General features: G+C 44.0%; 1 protein-coding gene and 1 pseudogene across 1 annotated transcript; one reads left to right on the forward strand and one right to left on the reverse strand.

The window, feature by feature from the left end:
• Window positions 1-501: 501 nt before the first annotated feature.
• LOC132501389 (protein FAM170A-like) lies at window positions 502-8765 on the forward strand (annotated as a pseudogene).
• Window positions 8766-10579: 1814 nt separating this feature from the next.
• Window positions 10580-21291, reverse strand: LOC132502192 (zinc finger protein 226-like). The gene is given in 8 exon segments (XM_060118029.1): window positions 10580-11020; window positions 11022-12174; window positions 12176-12610; window positions 12612-12780; window positions 16059-16185; window positions 18065-18110; window positions 20209-20259; window positions 20734-21291. Coding segments are annotated over 8 exon segments (2442 nt in total). The 5' UTR covers window positions 20769-21291; the 3' UTR covers window positions 10580-10594.
• Between the last annotated feature and the right edge of the window lie 4242 nt (window positions 21292-25533).

Raw genomic sequence — 25533 nt, forward strand, 5'->3', positions numbered from 1 at the left:
ACTCATTCGCAAGACACAATCAAATGCAGTACCTTGGCAAGAGATGGGGAAAAAATGAAGAAATCAATTATATAGTTCCTCATCTTTAAGTACAGAAATAGCCGTGACAAAATTACACGTATTGAGGGAAAATTGAAGTGCAGAGTTTAAAATGTCAATAATCCACAGGGAAACTGGAGACCATTTAAAATATTCATATTAAATCTCTCTAGAAAAGACATTCAAAGATCTCCAATCAAAATGTGAATTTTATAATAGACATGGTATGATACAATTTATAATAGATATGGTATGAACCTTTCCCTTTCACGGGAAAGCTTCGGCTGGGAAAAAGGAATTGTTCTTGAAAATGGGGCCTGTGCTATTGCAGACACTGTGCTCAACCCAGGTCCACCGAATGCTCTGATGTCAGCACTGAGGTCACAGAATTCCGCTGTGCGCCTGGCAACCTTGCAAACATAACAGCCCTGGTGAGCACTAGGCAGTACTGCTGGTTCACTAAGTGGCACAAGTTTTTCAGCCATTTAGGAGACTTGACTATTTTTGTTTGTATTGAATCATTTCAACGGATTGCCCAAGAGCCAACAAGGGCCAACCTGTAGGGAAGAGGAGGAGTTGGACATCTCTTGAGGCATCTTCTAAGGGAGACTTCTAGTTGGTACCATGAAACGGCGACAAAAGAGGAAACATCTGGAAAATGAAGAGTCCCAGGAAACTGCCGAGAACGGAGGAGGTATGTGGGGGGCAAATTGTCTGGGGCACATGGGTTTCTGCCAAACTGAACCTTCTCTAGGAAGCGGGGGACTGAGAACGTGTCACCTGTGAAGCAGGGAGCGAGAGACCTTGTCTCACTGATGCTGCCGTATCCATCCGGAGGGTCCCTGTGATGTGAGACACAAAACGGCCAGATGCCCCTGGGAGAAGGGAGGTCAGCTCCGCTGGTCTGGGGACTCTGTCCTGAGGCTGCCGGGCCTGGAGCTTTGTCGGACTCACAGCAGGCTGCATCCTGCTTGCACAGACCTAGAGGTGCAGCTTTTCTCAGTCCCCGATTTCTCTCTTATTCTCTTGGATCTTTCCCTGGGGTCATGAGGTGTGGGATGTGAAGGATGCAAGGATGCTGAGAGAGACCCATGAGTTGCTTGGCCTCTTTTACCAAAGTGGAAAGAAAAGCCCCATGAGTTGAAGGCCCTGTTGAAAAATATCTTGACAAGTGGAATGCACTTCGAAAGAAGATTTGTTTGTCCAGGGATGGTGTCATATTGAAAGCAAGGAGGTTTTATTCCTTCAACAGGAAGAATTTCCCAAAGGAGATCAAGGGAAGGGAAGGGTTTTCCAGAGACTGAGACCGCGTGGGCAGGGGTGAGAAATGGCCTCAGGGTTCTGCGGGGAGCTCTGAGAGCCACGGGCCACGTGGTGCCTGCGTGCATTAAATGTAGGCGAGTAGCTTGCCCTGGGAGAGGGGTGGTCACCCCAGAGCTCCAGCTAGAGGCCTCTGCCCCAGATTAGAGCCCAGTAGCTCCTACCAGGCCCAGGGCCCTGGAGACTGTAGGATGGGCCCTGGGAATGGAGGTCTAGACAGCAGGCAGATTTTCAGGCAGTGGCTGGGACAGGCTGGGGAAGGCAATGACTGCCCCTGACCATTCAGAATATTTTGCTCTAAGTTCCTGTGTGTGTGTGTGTGTGTGACTGTGTGTGCGTGTGTGTTTGTGGTAGTGCAGAGATGAGCAGGATGAATGGGGGTAGAGTGCTTATCAGATATAAAGTCTGCGTGGTAAAGTTCTTGTCACCCTGCCTGGACCTGGCTGACACTCGGTGTACGTAAGAGTGTATACAGAATTCTTGTTAGGGGTGTTTTATGAGACAGTAACTCATACACCCATGTACACTCTGATACAGCAAAAATATCACACACCCCACATATAACTTCCTTAGTAAACCACACACAGCACATGTAGGTATATACACGCATCCCTCCTTTACTACGTTCTCATACAACCCACCTGTACCACAATCCTGTCCTCCAACACCAAACACTGGAGATGAAATATGTATATAGACACACACACTATATACATAGGACACACACACACACACACACTCTATATATATATGTATCTCCTCAACTCTCGCACAAACACAGCTAACTTCAGCCATCGCTAAATACCTCTATAAGAACCAGTCACGAGTCATACACACCACACTTATAACACATTCTTGAGTAATGCCAGACCCGCTTTCTACAAACCACAGTAAACCACAGTCTCACTAACCCATGTCAGGGTTGCCAGAGAAAATATGGGCTATCCAGTTCAATTTGAATTCCAGATAAAGAACAAGTAATTTTTCAGTATCAGTATGTCCCACATATTGTATGGGCCATACTTACATTAAAACTAAGTCAGGCCAAATACTGCATGGGAATACTTACACTAAAAAATTATTCTGGGTTTATCTGAAACTGAAATTTAACTGGGTGCCCTGTATTTTTCTTCGCTTAGTCTGGCAACCCTTATATACTTACCACCAGCTCAGGTTTTATATATTTATTGTATTCTTCTTTAGTCTGTGTCTTCCACTACTAGAATGTGCAGCATTACCAGAGACTAGAACAATGGAAGAGTGCCAGATACACAGGAGTAGCTGCTTACTCAATCTTGGTGAATGAATGAATGAACACACACCATAAATACAAGCCACACCATGTAATGAGGAAAAGTTACATGTCCCAGAATTCCTGACTTGTGAACAGAAACCATGCACACAAAGGCCACAGACACAGATAAGACACATCTGCACTGTTCTCCCCATGCCAACCCCCCACTTACCACAGACTTAACTGATACACATCACTCACTCTTCCCACATACTCACAGTCACCAACGAGGCCTACAGTACCAACAAGACAGTGACAGAGTAAGTACTGATTGGAATTAAATACTGGAGGATCCACTGGGAACCACACTCTCAACTGTGTGTATTCACTGCACCTGACACGTGTCACACACTCAGTAAATATTTGTGGACAGAGGACTGATGAACCCACCCTGAGCCTTTCATTCCTCCCTCAGGAATCTCGAAGTCACAAGAGGATCCCCCTCGGCTTGGATCCACTGTGGTGGCCCAAGGCTGCAGCCCAGGGGCAGGGGAAGTCTCCTCTGCCCCTAAACACTTCTCCTGTGCTTCTTCTCCGCGCAAGCTCATTCACGCCGGTAAGGGCGCGGGGCTCCTCAGGTGAGGGGGTGCTTGGCTGTGAGGCAGGAGGCACACAGATCCCAGGGAGGCTGAGAGGAAACCCAGGGTCATCAGAGGTGATGAGGGCTCTGTGGAAGAGCCTGGGCAGGATGGCTGAGCTGTTCCGAGGGCGTGGATCCCAGCTGAGTCAGGGGTGGGGGGCGGGTGTGAATCCTGGTACTACCATGGTGGGGAAGTCCAGGAGCAGGGGCCGGAAAGGTCTGGGCTTGAGGTGGAGGGAAGAGGGACCAGATTAAGCATCTTCAGAGGAAAATGTAGGGTTTCTCTTTGCCTTTGCTTCCAGAGAAGGACAGAGTTCTGCATCATATACCTCCAGCCTCAGAGCAGTACCATCCAGCTCAGGTCCACACAGCTCACACACACATGCGCCCTCCAGGCACAGCCCTTCTCAGTGCACACATGAACCCCAAGCACGTAATCCACAGTACTCTCCTCCTGCACCACAGCCCCATTCCACAAGGAATGCACCACTGATATTCCCAAACTCACACTCCTCGTCATACATGCATCCAGCCGCATCCCTCACATACCACAGTCCTCACCACTGTACTCCAGACCCGTGTATACAGACACTGCTCCAGTATCCCCCAACCCGCAGATGAAAAGCGCACAGATGACAGCAGATACACCACTGCCTCCTACGGCCAACAGACACCAAGCTCACGACATAGCTACGTCATGCAAACGTCACTCTCTCGTCTACCAAACCTGCTCCCTCAGCTTCCGGCATGGCCCATGCATGTTATTATGTTTTTAATTTCCTTTTTCAGGAAACCGGAGATCACATCGAGACACTGCCCAGCCTACCGCACCCCTAGCCCAGGTTCAGGAAAAAGGGGAGACCGCTCCCCCATTACACTGTGTCTCCTCCTCACCCTCTTCACCCTGTAAGAACGATCTGCACCCAGATAAAGAGGAAAGGGGCATGAAAATATACTACATGCAGGTACAAGTGAATAAGGGTGTCGCTGTCTCCTGGAAGACAAAGAAACCCTTGGAGTTGCCTGAAAAGCAGCTGAGGATAGAAGAAGTGACCCTTCCTGAGGATGCGTGCACAGTAGGCACTTGCCCCTCTGATGTGTCCACCGAAAACCTCCTGTCTGACAGTGAGCCCACTGGGGAGGAGAAAGAGTATGAGGAAAGGGCAGAGCCAGGCAGCCCATCAGGGTCACCTGCCGTCGAGGAGAGACCCAGGGCCAAGACACCGGACTGGATGGTGACCATGGAGACTGGCTTCAGGTGCATGGCCTGCTGCCGGGTCTTCCCCACCTTGGAGATCCTCCAGCAGCACGTGAAGGGCGGCGTCCTGGAGGGCTTCAGCTGCCGTGTCTTTCATCTCACCATGGCCCAGCTGATGGGCAATGTGGAATCCGAGATCACCCCGAGGAGGACGAGGAGGACGAGGAGGACGAGGAGGAGGAGGAGGACGAGGAGGAGGAGGTAGAAGGCCCCATCCCGAAGAGACCCCGCAGGCAGGCTCTTTTCTCTCCTTTGAGTTGCAAACAGCAACTGAGATTCATGGGACAGAAGATCCTGGAAGACGCTGTGGCCGTCCCTTGGAAGAGGTAAGGCTTGAGGCTGGCAGTCTTCTGAGCCTATGTCACGAGGGCCCAGAGGAGTCTAAGGGAAGGGGCCGCACACATGTGCTGGTTGACCTAATGGCTCTTCAGTTGCATCCGATGGGACACGCCCAGCACTACCAAAGGCGTTGACCTCTGTTGACGTCAACAAGAAGGTGGAGCCTTTTCCTAGGCGCTTTCTCAGGGTCTGCACGATGGACCTCAACTCTTAGAGGACGTACTGCCAGCAGCTCCTTCTCGGCAGAGAGAGCCAGGAGTGGTCTCAAGAGAGGACAGGGGCCCTTGCAGGACCAGAACTTTGAGGTCTGAGAGCCTTGGGCCTGAGCCGAGATCTCACCCGGACCACTCGACCTAGCCTTCTGTGACAAAGGGGAATATGAAAGAGAGTCACGTGGAAATGAGGTCCCCCGAGATATGGAAATGTTCCAGAACCTCCGTTGCGTGGTCGTTGATCTGGAGCCAAGCTCCCTGTGGTGTGTGTGGCTCTGAGCATTAAGGCGACGCTGGAGGGTGACCCTGACCAGCAGAGCTTGGAGTGCTGCTTGTCTCTTCCTGTTCTACCTCAGCTGTTTTATCCCTTCCAGGGAGAAGAAAGGACCCTCGGGATAGTTGGTAGTAAACCAGGGTATATCCTCCCTCAAGGGGACCCGGCCTGCCCTTCATTCAAGATGCTCTGGAAATGGGAACTGACTCATGTTATCGAATTGGCTGAGGGAGCACAACTCCCATGTTGATTCCGGTCAGACATGTTCATCAGACCTAGAGCTTTTCTCCTGATTCAAATCAAGTAGGCTATTAGTAGACTTCCCATTTATTTCAGCCCTAGAGATAGCACATGAGCAAATATAAAAAATCTCTGTGTATCAAAGCATTCTAATGAGCCCTTTCATTTTGCTGTTCATTGTGAAAAACACGCTCACTTTATCTCTGCCAATGAAGTGTTTCCACTTGACCGATGATGCCCCACGATCCCATTAGCCTCACGGAATTTAGGGAGTCCATTATGATGACATAATTTCCCTCTCATTCCTGGCCTGCAGAGAAGAGCAGCTACAGAGCATTCCAAGACTGCTAACGCTCCCCTCACCAATACGTTTCTTAAACCTCTGGCAAAGGAAGTGTCCTCTGAGCCCTCCCAGGGCACACAGGGGGTTTGGGTGAGCAGATCTTATGTGATAAATCCACTCCAGTGGTCTGGCATTCCTATGCCTTTGTAAACCTTCTACAGTGGTGGTTCTCAGCTGGGGACACTTTTGGTCCCCCCTCCCAGGAAATATGTGGCAGTGCCTTGAGACTTTTTTTTTTTTTTTTTTTTTTGAGGTACGCGGGCCTCTCACTCTTGTGGCCTCTCCCGTTGTGGAGCACAAGCTCCAGACGCACAGGCTCAGTGGCCGTGGCTCACGGGCCTAGCCGCTCCACGGCATGTGGGATCTTCCCGGGCCCTGGCACGAACCCATGTCCCCTGCATCGGCAGGCGGACTCTCAACCACTGCGCCACCAGGGAAGCCCCTTGAGACTTTTTTCTTTAAGGAGCTGTGTTATGAATGAGCCCCACGTGGCTGGTGCACACGGATGTATCAAGGCACTTTTTTTTTTTTTTTTTTTTGCGGTACGCGGGCCTCTCACTGTTGTGGCCTCTCCCGTTGCGGAGCACAGGCTCTGGACGCGCAGGCTCAGCGGCCATGGCTCACGAGCCCAGCTGCCCCCTGGCATGTGGGATCTTCCCGGACCGGGGCACAAACCCGTGTCCCCTGCATCGGCAGGAGGACTCTCAATCACTGCACCACCAGGGAAGCCCTCAAGGCACTTTTTATTGTTACAACTAGGGTGGCAGGGAAGAGTATGTGCCACTGACCCATCTTACATTGCACAGGACAGCTCCCAACAACAAAGAGCTATCCAGTTCAAAATGTCAGTCATGCCAACGTCAAGAAATTTTGCTACAACATACTTAGCAAGTCCTGGCATTTTGACTTTAGCATACGCTAACTTTGGGTACAGGTTTCAGTCATTTGAGCAAACTGTTGAAGGCATTCCCAGGTAGCCAAGCTAACACGCTGAGTCTGGAATGGGTGTTGAATGCACTCGTATCAACAAATCCAGCCTAACCCAATATTACATTACTCCCACCTGCTTCAATACCTACAAAATCCACACACATTATTTCTCAGGTTTCTATTGATATAAATTATAAAATTCCTTATTTTAGCAGATAGTGTCTCCTCATGGTCATCCTTTATACCCGGTGGGTACCCACCCCTTCCCTGCTCCCGTCCCCATTTCAAGGACTCTAGTCTGATTACTAGGTCTGGAAAAACGAGAGGTAGTGGAGGCAAGTCTTAAGGATCCACAGACCCCTGCAAAGAAACTATCTCAGAGTAGAGGCAGACTTCCTTCTAATAGCACAGCAGGCTCAACTAAGAGGTCACAGGTCAGAGGTCACAGGCCTCAGCTTTGTTGGAATCTGCCCATATATTTCCACCTCAAATTTCCAGGATTCTACTCCTTCCCACTGATGCCCTATGACATAAGACAATCTACAAGGTTGTGAATCAATGTGTTGTCATTCAGCCACTGACTGAATTTGACTTTGGATCCCCTTAAAAAAATAAATAAATAAAAAGGAAGGAAAGAAAGATAGAAATGCTGATTATAACAAGTCCCCCAAAGTGTTGCTATGTAGCCAAGCTCAAAGCTAAGACAGAAAATCCCCAACGGTAAAAACAGATTTCGAGCTCAAGCTATCAACTGGGAGTTGAAACTGAAGGCCCTACAAAGGCCAATGGAACTGGATACAAAGCTAAAGATTTAGTCTTTAGCATAGATGGGAGTCAAGGTTAGAGGAAGCCATGCACTGGGAGTGAGTTGTGAACTACTCAACACTAAGAATGGAAGAGCAGTTCTTTCATTGAATGTGAAGAAAGAAACAGGTAGTCCCTAGTTGCTACCACTGTCTTTGAACCAAACTAAAGAACGAGGTCAACCAGAAGGGCAGATATGAGAATCAAAAAGGAAACCTCTCTGGAATCCTCACTGAACCAAGTCTAAGTTCTGCTCTACTTGTGGTCTTTCACTTACAGAGACAAACCTTTTGGGCTTACCACAGGGATCAACAGACTTTTTCTCTGAAGGGCCAGAAAGTAAATATTTTAGGTTTTGTGGGCCATCAGTGCTCGTCACAACCACTGAACACTGTCAGTCAGCACAATGGAAAACACTCAAAGATGGTAAATAAATGGATGGGCCAATAAAGAGCTTTTATGTTCCAATAAAGCTTTAAAGGCAATGAGCCAGGTTGGGCTCACAGGAGGTAGTTTTCCAGCCCTTGACTTAACTCACTAAACTACAAATTACCTTGAGAGTTGGTGGTTTGATATCTACCAAACCAAACCAAACAAGAAAGCCCTAGGATTTCTGACATCTAATGCAATGCAATTTGAGGTAGCATGGACTTTACATACACATGTGAAGGTGTGGTCTAGGAAACCAATCTTGGAAACCTGCCTCTCACATTAAATACATCTTTTGCTGAGTAAAGCCCTTTAACCAAGTAAGTGTTAAACATCAGTGAAATGACTAAGAAGTAGGAAATGGTATGCAAACCTCCTCCTTAACAACTTGTTCCCATCATTCTAGGTTTCTTCCCTATGCACATTTTTCCTTAGGGAATCGTTGATAAATTTTACCTCTAAAACTTACCTATTTCCACTCTCTATCTTCAGGATTTGCCCAATCACTGTTACTTTGTAAACAATTTTAAAAAGTTTTTTGGGGGGTAAATTCCTTTTTTCCCACAGCTAATGGTTCTCTGTGTCATAGTGTCTGGAACGACCCAGCTACTTCTCCAGTCAGACCAAGCACTTGAAAGGACAAGCCGGTACCCCGAGCTATCCATCCATTCACCCAGTAAGGAAGCCTGATGAGGAGAACTAGGATGTGTAAATTTCTACTGTTGGAATTAAAACAGAATATTCTGGGCTGCATGGATTTATCCTAAACTTCAAATGCATTAATTATAAATATACCGTTACACTGACTAATATTCTGTATCTTTGAATAACCATATACATTTTTTCTTTTTATAACTGATTTCTAGAGGTCTATTCCTTAATTTTGACCATATATATGTATACCTCATGATGATAGGATTTCTTACTGTGAGGGATTAATACGTTCTTAGTAATTTTTAATATTATATTTTACATTACTTTACTACCTATGTTACTATAAAAATAACAGTATTTTACTGGAAAATTGATGCTCAATGAAAAATTTTAAATATGGAAGTTAAATGTGGAAAAAATCCCTGAAAATCTTGCCACTGTTTACATAAGGGTGAATATCCCTTTACAGATGATAGGATGCATTAACACACACACATACATGTTTGATTAAGGTATGTGATGTACCTACCTAAAATACATTAAACTGTTACATGCTTCTGTCATTAAGTTTAAGCCATCATTTTAACAGACCTGTTATTACCTAAGTATCTTAAAATATAAAGACATTCCTATTGAATATTTCACTTTTACAAAATTTAGTAACATTGACATGCTACTCACCTTTTCTATTTGAATTTTCTAATTATAAGGTCCTATTCTGTGATTTCTATATCAAAGGGACGCACGTTCTATGTTTTGATATGTACTCAGCAACTTCACTTTGAAAATCAATTTTGCAATCCACCGCTAGAAAAAGTGTGCAAGTCAGTCATTGAATAAGTATGTTTGATGAAATTACCAAATTTCAACAAATAATTTTTTTCTTTTTATCTCAGGCCAGAGAGGAGTAAGGAGATAGAGAACTTGACAAAAGTAATCTACTTCAAACAGCCTCTTTTTTCTACTTAAGAAGTCTTGATGAAAGTAATGCTAAAACCCTTGGGAGACAATCACATCAAAACCTAGACGGAAATGTGGTGAAGAAGAAACCAATGATCAGTTCATTTACTAAGAAATGTTTGTCCTCTGTCACTGTCATTAGTAACTCTTTCTGACACTTAAACCTCTGCCTTGACATTCTTGAAAAAAGGGTCAACAGTATGTTTTCTGTATTGCAAGATGAACAATCCATTTTCAGTAAGTCTATACTGTCACAAAAAATAACCAAATTTGTACTGTATAAGATTCACAGAATATTAGATAGACAAAGTCCAAGATAAGATCCAACTTGAAGCGAGGCTGGGGGGAGACAAATGGAGCTCATCATAACAGGACGATGCCACATTAATATTACAAATTGCAATACTGAGTGGTTTTCTAACACTTCAAATTTTTGTCTCCCTGAATTACTTTTAAGGCCAGATTTAGGTTAACTGCTCTGAATACAAATTTTTATGAAATTTTGGAGGGGACTGCAACATAATTTTCAAAAAGTTTTTCCTCATTCATTAACTGAACAAATATCGAGCACCTACAAAGTAGCTGACAATGTTCAGACTGTAGATTCAGAACAAACGTCGCTGCATTCGTGGAATTTACGTTGTAATGGGCATAAATTTTGGCATGTTCATCATACTTTTGTACAAGGCCTGCTAAAACTCACACTAAGGCTTCTCCCCTAATATTTAATAGAGGTCAAAGTTCAAATTTACTACACCATTTACCAGAGTTCTCTGCCGTGTGGCCTCCTGACTACTGGGACATGTTGAGCTATGGCTGAAACACCGACTTTAATGAAACAAATGATTTTTTTTTCTTTTGAACTTGATGACTGGAAGAATTCACATGACACCTGAGTTGTTTTTGTTTTTGTTTTAATCATTTTATGGAACTTTTTTCATGTGTGGGCTCTCTGATGGTCTTACCACTCCTATCACTTTTACAGGATTTATCAGCAGCATGGATTCTGTGATGAACTGTTAGATTGGAGCGCCAACTGAAGCTCTTACCACAGGTCTCACACTTGTAAGGCTTCTCCCCTGTGTGCACTCTTTGATGAGACTGTCGCTGTGAAGGCCGACTGAAGACCTTACTGCATCTGTCACATCTGTACGGCTTCTCTCCAGTGTGGACGCTTTGATGAAGCTGAAGACTTGAGGCCTGAATGAAGTGCTTCCCATACTCCCCACACTTATATGGTTTCTCTCCTGTGTGGACCCTCTGATGCATGTCGAGGTTCAGGCTCCACTTGAAGCCCCTCCCACACTCCTCACATTTGTATGGCTTTTCTCCACTGTGGACTTTTTTGATGGGCTTGAAGGTGTGAACTCCGACCAAAGCTCTTCCCACACTCTTCACATTTGAATGGTTTTTCTCTGCTGTGGACTCTCTCATGGGCCAGAAGATTTGAGGCCTGCCTGAAGACTTTCCCACACTCCTCACAATTATACGGTTTCTCTCCGGTGTGGATTCTGCAATGAATTTTAAGATCTGCTCTACGACTGAATCCCTTCCCACACTCTTCACATTTGTATGGTTTCTCACCGGTATGGATCAGCTGGTGGATCTGAAGTCGTGAACTCTGACTGAAGCCCTGCCCACACTCCTCACACTTGTAAGGTTTCTCTACACTGTGGGCCTTCTGATGGATTTGAAGATATGAACTCTGACTGAAGCCCTTCCCACATACCTCACATTTATAGGGCTTCTCCCCTGTGTGGACAACCAGATGAACTTGATAATGGGAGTTCCTCCTGAAGCTCTTCCCACACTCATTACATTTGTATGGTTTCTCTCCTGTATGGACTCTTTGATGTGCCTGAAGGTTTGAACTCAGAGTAAAGCCTTTACCACACACATTACATATGTATGATTTCTCTCCGGTGTGGACTCCCTGATGGGCCTGAAGACTTGAAGGCCGACTAAAGCCTTTCCCACATTCCTCACATTTGTAGGGTTTTTCTCCTGTGTGGACCCTCTGATGAATGTATAGATTTGAGCTACAAATGAAGCCCTTCCCACACTCCTCACAGTTGTACGGTTTCTCTCCCGTATGGACTCTCTGATGGGACTGAAGGTGTGAATTCCGACTGAAGCTCTTATCACATGTGTCACATTTGAATGGTTTCTCCCCAGTGTGGACTCTCTGATGGTCCTGAAGGTGAGAGGCCTGACTGAAGGCCCTCCCACACTCCTCACAATTATAAGGTTTCTCTCCCGTGTGGACTTTACGATGAATAGTAAGTGCTGACCTACGACTGAAGCCTTTCCCACATTCCCCACATTTGAATGGTTTCTCTACAGTGTGGACTTTCTGAGGAGTCTGCAGCTGTGAGCTCTGACTGAACTCCTTGCCACACTCATCACACTCACTGTGTTTTCCTCCCACGTGAACTCTCTGATGAATATGAAGAACCGAGCTGTAATGGAAGCCTTTTCCACACTCACTGCACATGAGACTTCTCTTTTGAGTGTAATTGCTGGTGAAGATCAAAGGTGGAGAGATCGGTGAAGGTTTCTTTACATTCATTACACTGGTAAGGTTTTTGTCCTGTGTGAATCATAGTATTCTGATCCAGTGTTGAAACCCTCGTGCTATCTTTTCTATAATCACAGTAGCCGTAAGATTTTTGACCCTTGTGTACTCCATGAGCATCAAGGTGATGTGAAATCCAACTGATGGTGTCAACATCCTCTTTACACTGACACAGTTTATTTTTCATGGAAATTTGCTGGTGTCTATTCTGATAATTCTGTGACTCAGCCAAGGAAGTTTTCCTCCAAGAATCCTGGGCTCTCAAAGTTGCAAACCTCGGATTTCCAGTACTACTGGGATCACCTGCTTTATCATTTAATATATGGTTCTCATCTTCAGAAATTTGAACAGAGTCCTGCCCCAATCTGGCAGGGGGAATCACCTTGTTTGCGGAACTGACAACTATTTATCATGGAGTCTTGGCATCTGGTTAAGTCATTTGCAATTTGTTGCCAGATTTGCCAGAAGGAAAGCTCTTCACGTGATCCTCTGTCTTGAACGGCCCTCAACTCACTTTGATTGTTTTCTTCTATCGGACAGAGAATTCAGAGATGTGGACACGTGAAAGCTTTGTTCAAAGATTCAAGATTTTACACTTAAGCCACAGTATGAGACTTTAATGAACCTCAGGATGGTTCAGCTTATCTTTCGCACGACAAATGAAGTTCTCTGGTTTATATACTAACAGAAACCAAGAGATGGTCTGTTAAACTCCCAAATACTTAGCATGAATGAAACCCATTTAAAACCAAATGACTACTCTGACATACTATTTAAATCATCTTTCAAAAATTACATGTCATTCCTACCATAACACAGTATCAATAAAGACAAGCATTTTGCTGTGCTCACAGCTTTAACAGTGCCTAGCAGTTAGTCAGGGCTCAAGAAATGCATGCACAGGTGAACTCAGTTTGATTTCTAGGATTCTCCACAATTCTGAATCCCAGGTTAAGTTTGAACCAAGTCAGAGAAGCGAAACAGCTTTTACAAGTCAGGTATCAGATACAGGAAAAGGACTGGAAAGTACAGTTTTGCTTAAGTTGAAAGGCTGCACCCGAGGCGGCAGCACACCAAGGGGGTTAGTGCTGAGGAGGATATGAAAGGGGCTAAAAACTGGGACTTCCCCGGTGGCACAGTGGTTAATGATCTGCCTGCCAGTGCAGGGGACACAGGTTCGAGCCCTGGTCCGGAAAGATCCCACATGCCGCAGAGCAACTAAGCCCGTGAGCCACAACTACTGAGCCCACGTGCCACAACTACTGAAGCCCGCGTTCCTAGAGACCGTGCTCTGAAACAAGAGAAGCCACTGCAATGAGAAGCCTGCGCACCACAACGAAGAGCTGCTCCCACTCACCACAACTAGAGAAAAGCCCATATGCAGCAACGAAGACCCAGTGCAACCAAAAATTAATTAATTTTAAAAAAGGGTCTAAGAATCAGTGGGGTTAAAAAAAAGCATGAAGACCTATGCACTGGATCCTTCTGAGGCATTTGTGCTGCCTAGTATGTTCCTCCACTCCCCCTGCCAAGCAGGAGTCAAAATTTAGAGGCTAGGGAAGAATGCTGTCTCTTTAAAAACAGCATGGAAAATTTTTGGACACAGATACATTGGTCTTTAACAAGAATGAGTTCCAAAGTGAAGAATGGGGTTTATGAGTGAGCTGGGAATAAATTCCATAGCCTGTGATAAGTATTGAGAAGAAACAGACTAGAAACTATTAAAGAATGATCAGAGCACTCAAGGTGACATTATCTAAAATGCCTTCTACAAGATACATACAAATGCGCACACACACACACACACACAAAATGTTTGTAGAGCTAACAAAGATCGATTTCTTATTAGTGAGGTGGGCTTTGGAGGAGGCAAATGGGACGCAGCGGGGCAAATCTTTTAAGGGAAAGGCTAACTCACCAGCTGGCTGTTTTCTGAGACCTGTTCTCCCCTGGTATAAGGGATAAGGAAATAGAAATTTCTTTCCTTCTATGGGAGGGTTACCTAAGAAGTAGACATAAGAATCCTCATTCAAAACAGTATTTCCTCCCCAAATGAATTTGCTCTGCTACTAAGAGCTCAAGGAAAGTCACAGGGAAAGCATTTTACTCAGTTTGGTTATAATTACAGGTTCTATACATATATTTTTTGTGCAAGTTGATGAGGGCCAACTTGTACAGAAAGGCAAACACACACATACACACATCATGGGCACCTGAGAAGTTAGAATTAGGCTAGGAATTCATTTGAAGACAAAAAAACATTTAGCAATATCCCTTATTCACTCAGATTTGTTCACCGCCTACTAGCTATTTTCATGGAAGGCTAATTTCCCTATCCATTAACTCATTCGTTTGTTCAAGAAATATTTAAGAGTTCCTGTCATGTACCAAGACTATGCTAAGCACTGAGGCTAGTGAGCAATAAACATATAACAGACCGAATTCCTCCTGCACTCCTGGATTACCCTCCAGTGGAAGAAAGAGAGGTGAGAAACAGGTGAACAAAATGTACATGAGTGAAACGCTTAGAGACAAAACAAGGCAGGGCAGAGAGAGTAAGAAAGAGAGGACTGTATTTTCCATAGGGTGGTCAGAGGACAGCCACCTCCTCATCTTTAAGGTGACTGACTGAAAGAAGTAGAGGCCTAAAAGATTACAGGTGAAAGAGTATTCCAGGCAGAGAGAAGGACAAGGAAAAGGCTCTGTGGCAGAAGCATCCTTTGCAGGTCTGGAAAAGATAGGGTAAGAGGGAGGAGAGGTGGTGTATTCAGGGAGGTGGTGGAGAACGAACAGCAGCCCACAGAAGGCTCTAGAAGCCACTTTAAGTGGTTTTTATTCTAAGTAAAAGAAGCCACAAGAGAATTTTGAAACAAGAACATAACCTGACTTAAAGTTACAAAAGATCACTTTGCCACCTAAAGAACAAACTGTGGGAGGAGAAGGGTGGCAACAGGTGACCAGTACAAAGACTATGCAATAATCCTGGAAAGAGATTTCCAACTGGGACCAGGTGATGGACAGCACAGGGCTGGTGAGAAGCAAAACAGATAGAGAGCTAACCATAGGAACTCACGACTGCTTGGTTCTCACCTAAATTTCTATCTGGGTTGCTGAATTCATCAACCAAAGCCTCTCTTCTCTTTCTATATGTTTTGTATCTCGTTTGAAGAATGAGAACATGCAAAGTCACAAGTTAACATGAACGGGCTAGAGCGAAAGTTTACTAGAAATTTGAGTTCCAACTGCATATTCAAGGTATTGAAAGCTGTGTTTTTCAAACTTTGTATCACAACCCACTGAAGAAACAGCATTTATTTCACAACCTAGATACACAGGTAGAAAAGTATACATTACTAAAACGAAGCTTGAATGACCTATATCTAACCAATGTCTCTTTTCATGAAATCTGTTCCCACTGGCTCTCACACCACTCATGCCATCGCCCAGAGTTTCTGCTGCAATGTGCTGTACTCTTCCTAAGAAACTCTGATATTTTCTATACTATTTTATTTCATTAAAAAATCACACGTAGGGCTCAATAAATTGGCTTTATGATCCACTAATGGCAGGGAGGGAAATCTGAAAAAGAATACACAAGGTACAGCAAGATACTGTCGACTTACAGTTCTTTTACAAAATAATTGAAAAGGACCTGAAACACACTGTTTAGAAAGACCAGAGACATCCTCTCGTGTCCCACAGGAATTGCAAAAGTCTGGTCCCCAAACTCAGGGAACCACCTCAAGAGGCCCAAAGCCTTGAAACACCAAGGTCACAAAGACACTCGCAGAGAAAGGCTGTCCTCACCCACTGAGACCAGGTTCCGGAAGTTTTCCACCATCACATCCTGGTACAGCTTCCTCTGGGCCGAGTCCAGCAGCCCCAGCTCCTCCTCTGTGAAGGCCACGGCCACGTCCTTGAAGGTCACCGCCTCCTACGACAAACAACACCACCTCAATCTTATACCCAGTGGCCAGTGGAAGAGGGGCAGCCCCGAGGAGACGAGGAGGATGGGAAGTTGCTCCGGCTCCTGTGAGGTGTGCAGACTTCCCAGCACCCCCTCCTTCCATCCTGCCAATGCCACACACTGACTTTCCTCAGCCTCACCGGACGTGCAGCTATGAAAGAGAAAGCTTTGTGTATTTACCTGGGGCTCTCAGACAACTCATAAGTAAACTCCCTAGAATTCTAACCACTGGATCCTGAACTAAAAGGCTTTCACTGTTTAATTATTATTGCCAAGTGCCCCAGAAACAGTTACCAATTTAGTCCTGGCAGTATTTGATGGCACCTGCTTTCTCATTGAGTTGGGAACCAGCTGAGACGGAGTGTTATATGTGGAAACTAACCAAAAGGCCATGCCAGGTCTCTGAATGAAAACTCTCTCTTTCCCCGTTTCTGTCTTTCGCTTGAATGCAATACTCTGACTCCAGACCCTTGGTTTTCTGGGTGAGTCTGAGTTGGTTCCTCCTTTTTTCACAACCCCGATTCTTTATATTTAAAACAAAGATGAAACCAAGCACCTCTTTATACAATTGTTCTGAGCTGTCTATGCAGTGACAAGTGCTTTAAGTACCACTGGACTTTTTAAACTAAGGTCATGTATTACTCTGATTAGAAAAAAAATATAAGATGGAAAAAGAAACAAACCAGTAAATAAAATACACAAAGGGCCTGACTCAAGCATGGGGAAGACTGAATCTAACTCTGGTTGTGAGAAAACTTCTAACGATACATTATTTTTTCTGCGTGAAGCAGCAGTTTGATCCTGCTGTGCTCTGCCGTATTTGGATATTCTACCAAAAAACATCCAAGGCACCACATGTAAAACATACCTCTTAAATTCTGAATACCTAAACCTACTATGTTAAGGGCAAAAAGGGGCAATATTCTTCAGAACAGATATTTTGAGAAAAAGGTTAAATCAGGAACACTGTCACTGTAGTGCTCCTAAAACAGGAGAAGTCTTTAAACTAAATGTCTGTGAGTAAAGAATAGTATAAAAAATAGGTGCAGGGCTCCCCTGGTGGCGCAGTGGTTGAGAGTCCGCCTGTTGATGCAGGGGACACGGGTTCGTGCCCCGGTCCGGGAAGATCCCACATGCCGCGGAGCAGCTGGGCCCGTGAGCCGTGGCCGCTGAGCCTGCGCGTCCGGAGCCTGTGCCCCGCAACGGGAGAGGCCACAACAGTGAGAGGCCCGCATACCAGAAAAAAAAAAAAAATAGGTGCATAAGTTTGCAGGAACATGATAAAGCAATTAAAAGTGAATGTTAGCTAGTATTAAATGAAAAAAACAACTTAAAACTGTATCTATGTTATAAATATAAATACACATCCATGAATACATATGATGAAGATTACAGAAATAGAAAAGCAGCTAATTTGTAAGCAGGTAAGCAGTAGACTGGAAGATGTCCTTCATTTCCCTTAATTTTTCTTTTACTTGTAAAATAAAAAAATGATGAAATAAAACAAAAATTAAAACCGCAACCAATTAAATTTAACAGGAATTTTAAAAAAAGCACACATGGCACACTCAGGTCCTCATATGCTTAGACTCTCCTTGAAAGAGAAAACCCATATGGAACTATACCCAATATTTCGTAATAACCTATAAGGGAAAAGAATCTGAAAATATATGTATATATATGTATAACTGAATCACTTTGCTGTACACCTGAAATTAATACATTGTAAATCAACTATACTCCAATCAAAAAAAAAAAAAGAAAAAGAAAAAAAAGAGGAAAACCTGTGTCCAACCTGAGTACAAAAACGGCGTTTTTAACAGCAAGAAAGGCAAGCTCTACTCACCTGGAATGTGCTCATTTTCTCTCTCCTTCTGGGGCAGTGCAGAGTCCTAACAAGACAGACAGGGAAAGAAGTCGTCAAACTGGAAACTGGTTTAAAGAAAAAGAAGTCACTAACCCACGTGGTGCTCATTGTGAATTACCAAGGCTCCCAGTCCTCGGGGTGGCTACAGCTGATTATGCTTGATGAGCAGAGCCCCACGCAGATACCAGATGCCCCCGTGAACCCCCTCAGTGGCTGTGTGAGGAATGACCTGCCCATCCATACACAGTGGCCCCCTCACAGTGTGCCTGCAGCTTCCACAGGGGTCATTCGTATTCTGGGTATGGTGTAAACAGAGACCATGTAAGTCAGAGTGGGTTTTGGAGTCAATATGCATGGGCTCTGATCAGGCTACGCCATTCACTAGCAGTGTCACCCTGGGCAAATTATTCACATCTCTTCGCCTCAGTTCTGTCCTCTGCCAGTAGGGGAGAACACGGGCATCCACCTCGTGACATCGTCATAAGGTAGGAAGCTCTGAGAACACCACTGTCAGGGTTTCTTATTTCTTAGCAACTGCGGTAAAGCAGATGATATTTTAGTTAGAAATTATCCTTAGAGATGTGATTTCTACCAACAGAAGACTGTCAGACATGTGGAGGTCATCCATTGTTGCCCTGTTATGTGAGAGTCTTTATAGACTTCTGAAAATCTCTGCTTGTCTTCCTAAAGATTTTGTGACTGCAACAATAACATTTAAATTGACATGGACAACTTTTTACAAAAGGTATAAAAATACGTTAAGTTTCTTTTTAAACAGGAAGTACCCTTTTGACAATTATGCACAGAGGTAAAGAGAACTAATAAAAGCCAGGATTCTGCAACAACAATAAAAAATAGTTTGACAGTCCATACCTAATTCAAACGAAAAAAGACAGGAATCTGAATTGTAATTATATCATTATAAATATAGGAAAGTTTAAGAAATAAATGGGAGACTTCCCTGGTGGTGCAGTGGATAAGACTCCACATTCCCAATGCAGGGGGCCCGGGTTCGATCTAGTACAAAAGATGGCAATGATTCCACTCCCCAAAGCTTGGGACAGAGATATCTTCACAACTTCTAACGACCTCCATTTTGACTCTACACTTGCTAGCTGTCTTCTGCTCAATTCAGATTTCTGAAAGGGGCCCTGACAGTTGACAATAATTAGTGGGGGAATAAAATCATTGGACTAAGTAGGGCTTTGGTGAATCCAGCTCAGTTTTATCTGTGACATCCAGCAGGGTCAATTTCCTCGGCCTCAGTTTCCAGAAAAGACCCTCTCTTGAGCTTCTCGAATTTTCACGTGCATGTGAATTACTGCGGGATCTTGTTGGAATGCAGCCTCCTGGACCCCCTACGCAGAAATTATAAATCAGAAGGTCTCGAATGGGGCTCAAGGCTGGGCATTTCTATCCAAGTGATGCCAATGCCGCTGGTTTGTGGACCACAATTTGAGTAGCACTGCAGTGTAACATCAGTCCCACAAAAAACAGCCTCCACTACACAGAAACATACACAAAGAGTAACCAGACAAAAAGGCACTAAAACATTAACAACGGTTATCTTTACATCCTAAAGTTACAGATAATTAAAATTTTTCTTTATGTATATATCTGCATTTTTCCATAATGATTATGCTACTTCTATGATATACATATTATTTGAAATAAAATAAATGACCCAGTTGAGAAAACTATCTTAAAAACTCATAAAATAGCCTAAACCTTGCTCTCAAGGTCCCCACAATTAAGTCCCAACCTCCTTTCATGATATGATTCTAGCCAGTACCCTATGCTCAAAGAGAATATACCAAAGGGATTAGCAAACTCAGCTGCTGGACTCAAACTGCCTGGGTCCCAACCCCAGCTCTGCCTCCTACCATCTGGGTGAGGATGGGCCAACAGGGTTGTGTTCCCTGCCCCCAGCTCCTCAGCCTTAAAGTAGAGAAAACAGCAGTACCAATTCACAGAGCCACTGCCTGATGGAAATGTGTTCATTGGCATAAAGCTTTTAGAATGGAAATTAGTGACCAAGGCTCAGTTATCATCGTTACCCATGTCCCATACGTTCTACAATTTATAGGAATATCTTAAGTAGAAGAATGCCAAGTCCTACTCACGTGGGGCTCTGTTGCCTCTTCCTCCGTGCAGTGCTTTTGGAGAAGCCAGGGCTGGGGAAGGAAAGGAGACTGTGAAATACCAGGGCTGTGTTTCCATCCCCACTAATTCATACCGCACCCCCTTCCGCCCCCGTACCAGCTAGAAGTCCTCTCCTTCCAAAACAGGCCAGGAGTCCAGGACAATTCAGCTTCCTGGGCTCACAGAATCCCGCTGCGAAATGGGTGCCTCCCGAATTAGCGTAGTATTAATACCAACAATGTATCAGGCAGTTGTAGACCTTTTACTTGTGCTATCTCGTTTCTTCTCACAACACTATATTAACAAGGCATTCCTTTTTCCCCCCTTTTACCGAACAGCAACGGAGGCACAGAGGAGTTAAGCAACTCACCCAGTGTGACGCCGTATGAAGCGGTAGGGCTAGCTCATAGGTGGGGGACGGGGTCAGGTTAGGGGTGAAGAAAACCGGGGAGACCCTCAAACCCCAGGAGGCACGACCTGAGCCCACCCCATCCCGGGTACCTTACCAAACGCAAAGAAGCTCCGCCCGCGGGACGTACATCACCACTCCAGGCCCTCAAACCTCCGCTTTCTCCCCAAATGAAAGGTCTGCAAAGGGGAAGCTTGAAGGGGTCGTGAAGAGCGGACCTGAAACACCGTCATCAAGCAAAACATGGCTGCTACGTGTCCTCCTGGGGCGGAAGTGCCTGCGACTAACCCGGAACTCCTGGACCACATTTCCCAGAATTCCGCGGGTAAACCTTTACAGCGAGGCGTTACTGTAGCTGCAGTATATGGGACTACACGAGTTTACGAGCTCTGGACTACATGTCCCAGAATGCAAGGGTGGGTGCGGGGGTGTCTACCGGCACGAGCTCTGGCCTACATGTTTTCACTCTGGTTTGCACTTTCCGGAATCCCTGAGAAGGTCTCAGGCAGTCTTGACGTCCTACTGTGTAGGCCTCAGAAGAGTGTAGATTCTGTTCATTGAAAGGCGTACAAACTCAGTAGAATTTTGGACGTCTTCAAGAGGCTAAGCGACATAAAAGCATTAACAGCCACGAAGGCTTCCTGGTAAACCCCAAAGAGTTTCACCATTGGAATAAGGGGAGAAGGAAACTGGGCTTTCTTTGGCAGGGACTGAAGCCAAACGCCCAAACACCTCATTCCCTGAAACTGTGTAAAGGTGAACGTGTTTTGTTAGCATCTTACAACCCGTGCAGAAGCAAGGGAAAATCCTTTCTAGAGACAGACATCAACATCCTAGGTCTCAAGTTATTTCTGTAATTATAAAATCTGTGACATTGCTATTTGACCAAGTGAACTTTAAGGGGAAGGAAAAAGCATTACTTGACATACGGAGGGACACTTCACAGTCATAAAAGTTTCAAATTATCAGAAACTAATAACTTCAGCTGATACTTTATAAAGCAAAAATTGACAGAACCATGAAGAGAAACATTCAAATTCATAATTGGATCTGGAGATTTGAACACATACATAGAGGGAAATGTTGAGCCTTAAAAGCATATATTAAAGTAGAAAGGGGGGCTTCCCTGGTGGCGCAGTGGTTGAGAGTCCGCCTGCCGATGCAGGGGACACGGGCTCGTGCCCTGGTCCGGGAAGATCCCACATACCACGGAGCGGCTGGGCCCGTGAGCCATGGCCGCTGAGCCTGGGCGTCCGGAGCCCGTGCTCCGCAACGGGAGAGGCCACAACAGTGAGAGGCCCGCGTACAGCAAGGAAAACAAAAACAAAACAAAACAAAACAAATAAAGTAGAAAGGAAGTTGAAAATTGAGTCAGAAAACATCCATTTCAGGAAATTAATAAATGAATAATAAAACTGAAGAAGGCAGATGGAAAAATATAAGATCAGATGAATGAAATACAAAATAAAGTAGATCCCACACACACCCACAAAACAGAAATTAAAGAAAAAAACAAAACAAACAAAAAAAGATCATCCATAGTATAAACAAAGATTTTTTCAAAAATTTGTTCCAAATTCTTTCAGGAAAATATCCTCCAAGAACTATTCCTGACTTAAGCCAACATAGCACACAGGATTTCTTTCCACTACAAGTAAAGTGAAATCTTGGGTATAGCATGATGAAATACGGTAACATGATTAAGTTTTATGTATTCACCTCCTGTTCCCTATGGCACCCTCCACTCCCTTCTCTACCCCGTAAGCTACCATTCTAATTTGTTTGATGTGTTTTCTTTTGGGTGTGTTCTTGTGCAAAATGTGCACTTGTGTATATTTTCAATTCATATAAATAATATTGTGTCATAAAATTCATTCTGGTGTTTATTTCCTTCATTCAGGAGTATATTTTTAAGATTCACCCATCCAGGCTTCCCTGGTGGCACAGTGGTTGAGAGTCTGCCTGCCGATGCAGGGGACGCGGGTTCATGCCCCAGTCTGAGAAAATCCCACATGCCGTGGAGCGGCTGGGCCCGTAGGCCATGGCTGCTGAGCCTGCACGTCCGGAGCCTGTGCTCCGCAGCGGGAGAGGCCACAACAGTGAGAGGCCCACGTACCGCAGAAAAACAAACAAACAAAAATTCACCCATCTATCTAATTTGTTTCATAGAGTTCCATTTTCTGCACCCACATTTTACCTGTACTCTTCCAACTGCCATGCCAATGATAATAAAATAAACATCTTCTTACATTTGTTTATAGACGTATCTGAGAATTTCTTTGGAATACATACCCGAGTGAAATTATTTCATAGCAAATATGTATACTTTAATAATATAGCCAGATTGACTTCCTGAACGGCTACACCAGTCCAGATTACCAAAGAGTTGCACGTCAGGTTTTTGTGCAACCACTTACCTTCATTTGGACGACTCATCACCGTTTTGCTAGTGTATTAAATGTATAGTAGTATCTTGTTTTAGTTAAATTTCTCTGATTTCTAATAAGTTTGATCTTTTTTTCAAATGCTTGGTAGCTTCATCTATAAATGTCTACTTAAAACTTTTGCCCCATTTTCTAATGTGGATGCTATCTTTTTCTTCCTCATTTCTATTACATATTCTGATTATTAATACCTTTTCAGTTTTACCAATTACAAGTATCCTTTCCTAATTGGGCACGTGTTTCTAAAATTTTTCTATTGTGTTCTTCATGGAATAGAAATCTTTAATTATAAGATAATAAACCAATAATTTCTTAATATCTGTGCTTCTGAAACTCCTCAGGTGAAAAAATAGATTTCTACCTTTTAAAAGTTAACTTTCTAGACTTATCTTTCACATGTAGGTCCTTTAAATATTTTGGAGTCTATTTATGTACATTTTATTACATGGGATCCACTTTTCTTTTTCTCCAAGAGAAATTCTTAAAAATAGTGATATTCATGGCTTGAAGATTCAATATTACAAAGATATCAGTAATCCTCAAAATGATCTATAGGCTCAATCAAACCCCAATAAAAACATCAGCATTTTTTCCCTTGGAAATTGATGAGATGTTTACAAATATTATGTGGGAAAGCAAAGAGCTACAAGAAGAGCTGGGGGCTTCCCTGGTGGTGCAGTGGTCGAGAATCTGCCTGCTAATGCAGGGGACACGGGTTTGAGCCCTGGTCTGGGAAGATCCCACATGCCACGGAGCAACTAGGCCCGGGAGCCACGTACTGAGCCTGCGCGTCTGGAGCCTGTGCTCCCCAACAAGAGGCCGTGATAGTGAGGCCCACGCACCACGATGAAGAGTGGCCCCCGCTTGCCACAACTAAAGAAAGCCCTCGCACAGAAACGAAGACCCAACACAGCAAAAATAAGTAAATAAACTCCTACCCCCAACATCTAAAAAAACATAAAAATAAAAAATAAAAGAAGAGCTGGGACAATCTGAAAGAAGAATGAAAAGAAAGGTATTAGTCACATTAAATCTTACTATAAATCTACAATATAAGATAGTCTGGTGTTTGCTCAAGGATAGACAAGATAATAGACATCAAAATCCATGTTGAAACAGACATTATAACAACGTGTAAAAAGAAAACACTGCAGGGAGTTCCCTGGTGGTCTAGTGGTAAGGATTTGGCGCTTTCACTGTGGTGACCCTGGTTCAATCCCTGGTCAGGGAACTGAGATCCTGCAAGCCACGCAGCACGGCCAAAAGAAAAAAGAAAGAAAAGAAAACACTGCAGCAGAGAGGGGAAAGAACTCTTGTTAATACAGTTGATCCTTGAACTAGGGTTCAAGGGGGTTAGGGGTGCCAACCCTCTGCTAAGTTGAAAATCCAAGTATAACTTATAGCCAGTCCTCTGTACGTACATGGTTTCTCCATAATCGGCAATTCTGCATCTGAGGATTGAACCAACCTTGGATCGTGTAGTAGTGCAGTATTTACTATTAAAAAAAAATCCTCGTATGAGTGCACTTGTGTAGTTTAAACCCATGTTGTCCAAGGGTCAACTCTTGGTTCTCAGTCAGCTGGATATCCATATGGGAAAAATATTAATCATTACTGCATAGGATATAAAAATATAAATTCCAGAAGATCTGCAGACTTAAATTTGAAAAGTAAACAATGATGCTTTAGGAAAGAAACGTAAGATAATAGCCTTTTTGCCTTGGAGTAGGAAGAATTTCTTAAGACCAAAAAAATCACCAACTGTGAAAGAAAAAATTGAAAAATTGGACTATTTTAAAGTTAAGAAACACCGTAAACCCAAACGCAGCACTCTTGGGCCAAAAGTGAGAGATATTTTAAAAACATCTATGGACTAAAAGACTCAGATGCATCCCTCAGGCCCATGCATTCTTCAAGGGTCAACTGTATCTACCAAAGTTGAACATATACCCTATAACCCTTTGGTTCCACCCATAGAAATATCCCTCAAACAAGTGCACAAGGCACATTCTAGATTGCTCACATCACCACTACCTGTGATAGCCAAGAATGGGGAAGTACCCAATACCCACCAATAATGGGATTAATAAATAGATTTTGATATGTTTACACACTGCAATAATATCCACCAATGAAAATGAATCAACGGTATCCACTCCCAACAATATGGATAAATGTCATGGATATACTGTGGAGCAAATGAAGCCAACACAAAATAGCACCTATTACATGACTCCATTTATATAAAGTACAAAATAGGCTAAGTGAATCTACACCATTACAAATTAGTGGCTACCATATGGAAAGGAAGGTTACTAGAAAGAGCCAAAAAGGGATGCTTCTAGGGTTTGGGGTTTGTCCTGGTCCTCCAAGAACTAGACGGCAAAGTGCTGAGAAAGACTTTAATGAACAAATATTTCATTAGGGAAAACATCGGAGACAAAATGGCAGGG

Source organism: Mesoplodon densirostris, chromosome 14 (genome assembly GCF_025265405.1).
Source record: "Mesoplodon densirostris isolate mMesDen1 chromosome 14, mMesDen1 primary haplotype, whole genome shotgun sequence".
NCBI lineage: Eukaryota > Metazoa > Chordata > Mammalia > Artiodactyla > Ziphiidae > Mesoplodon > Mesoplodon densirostris.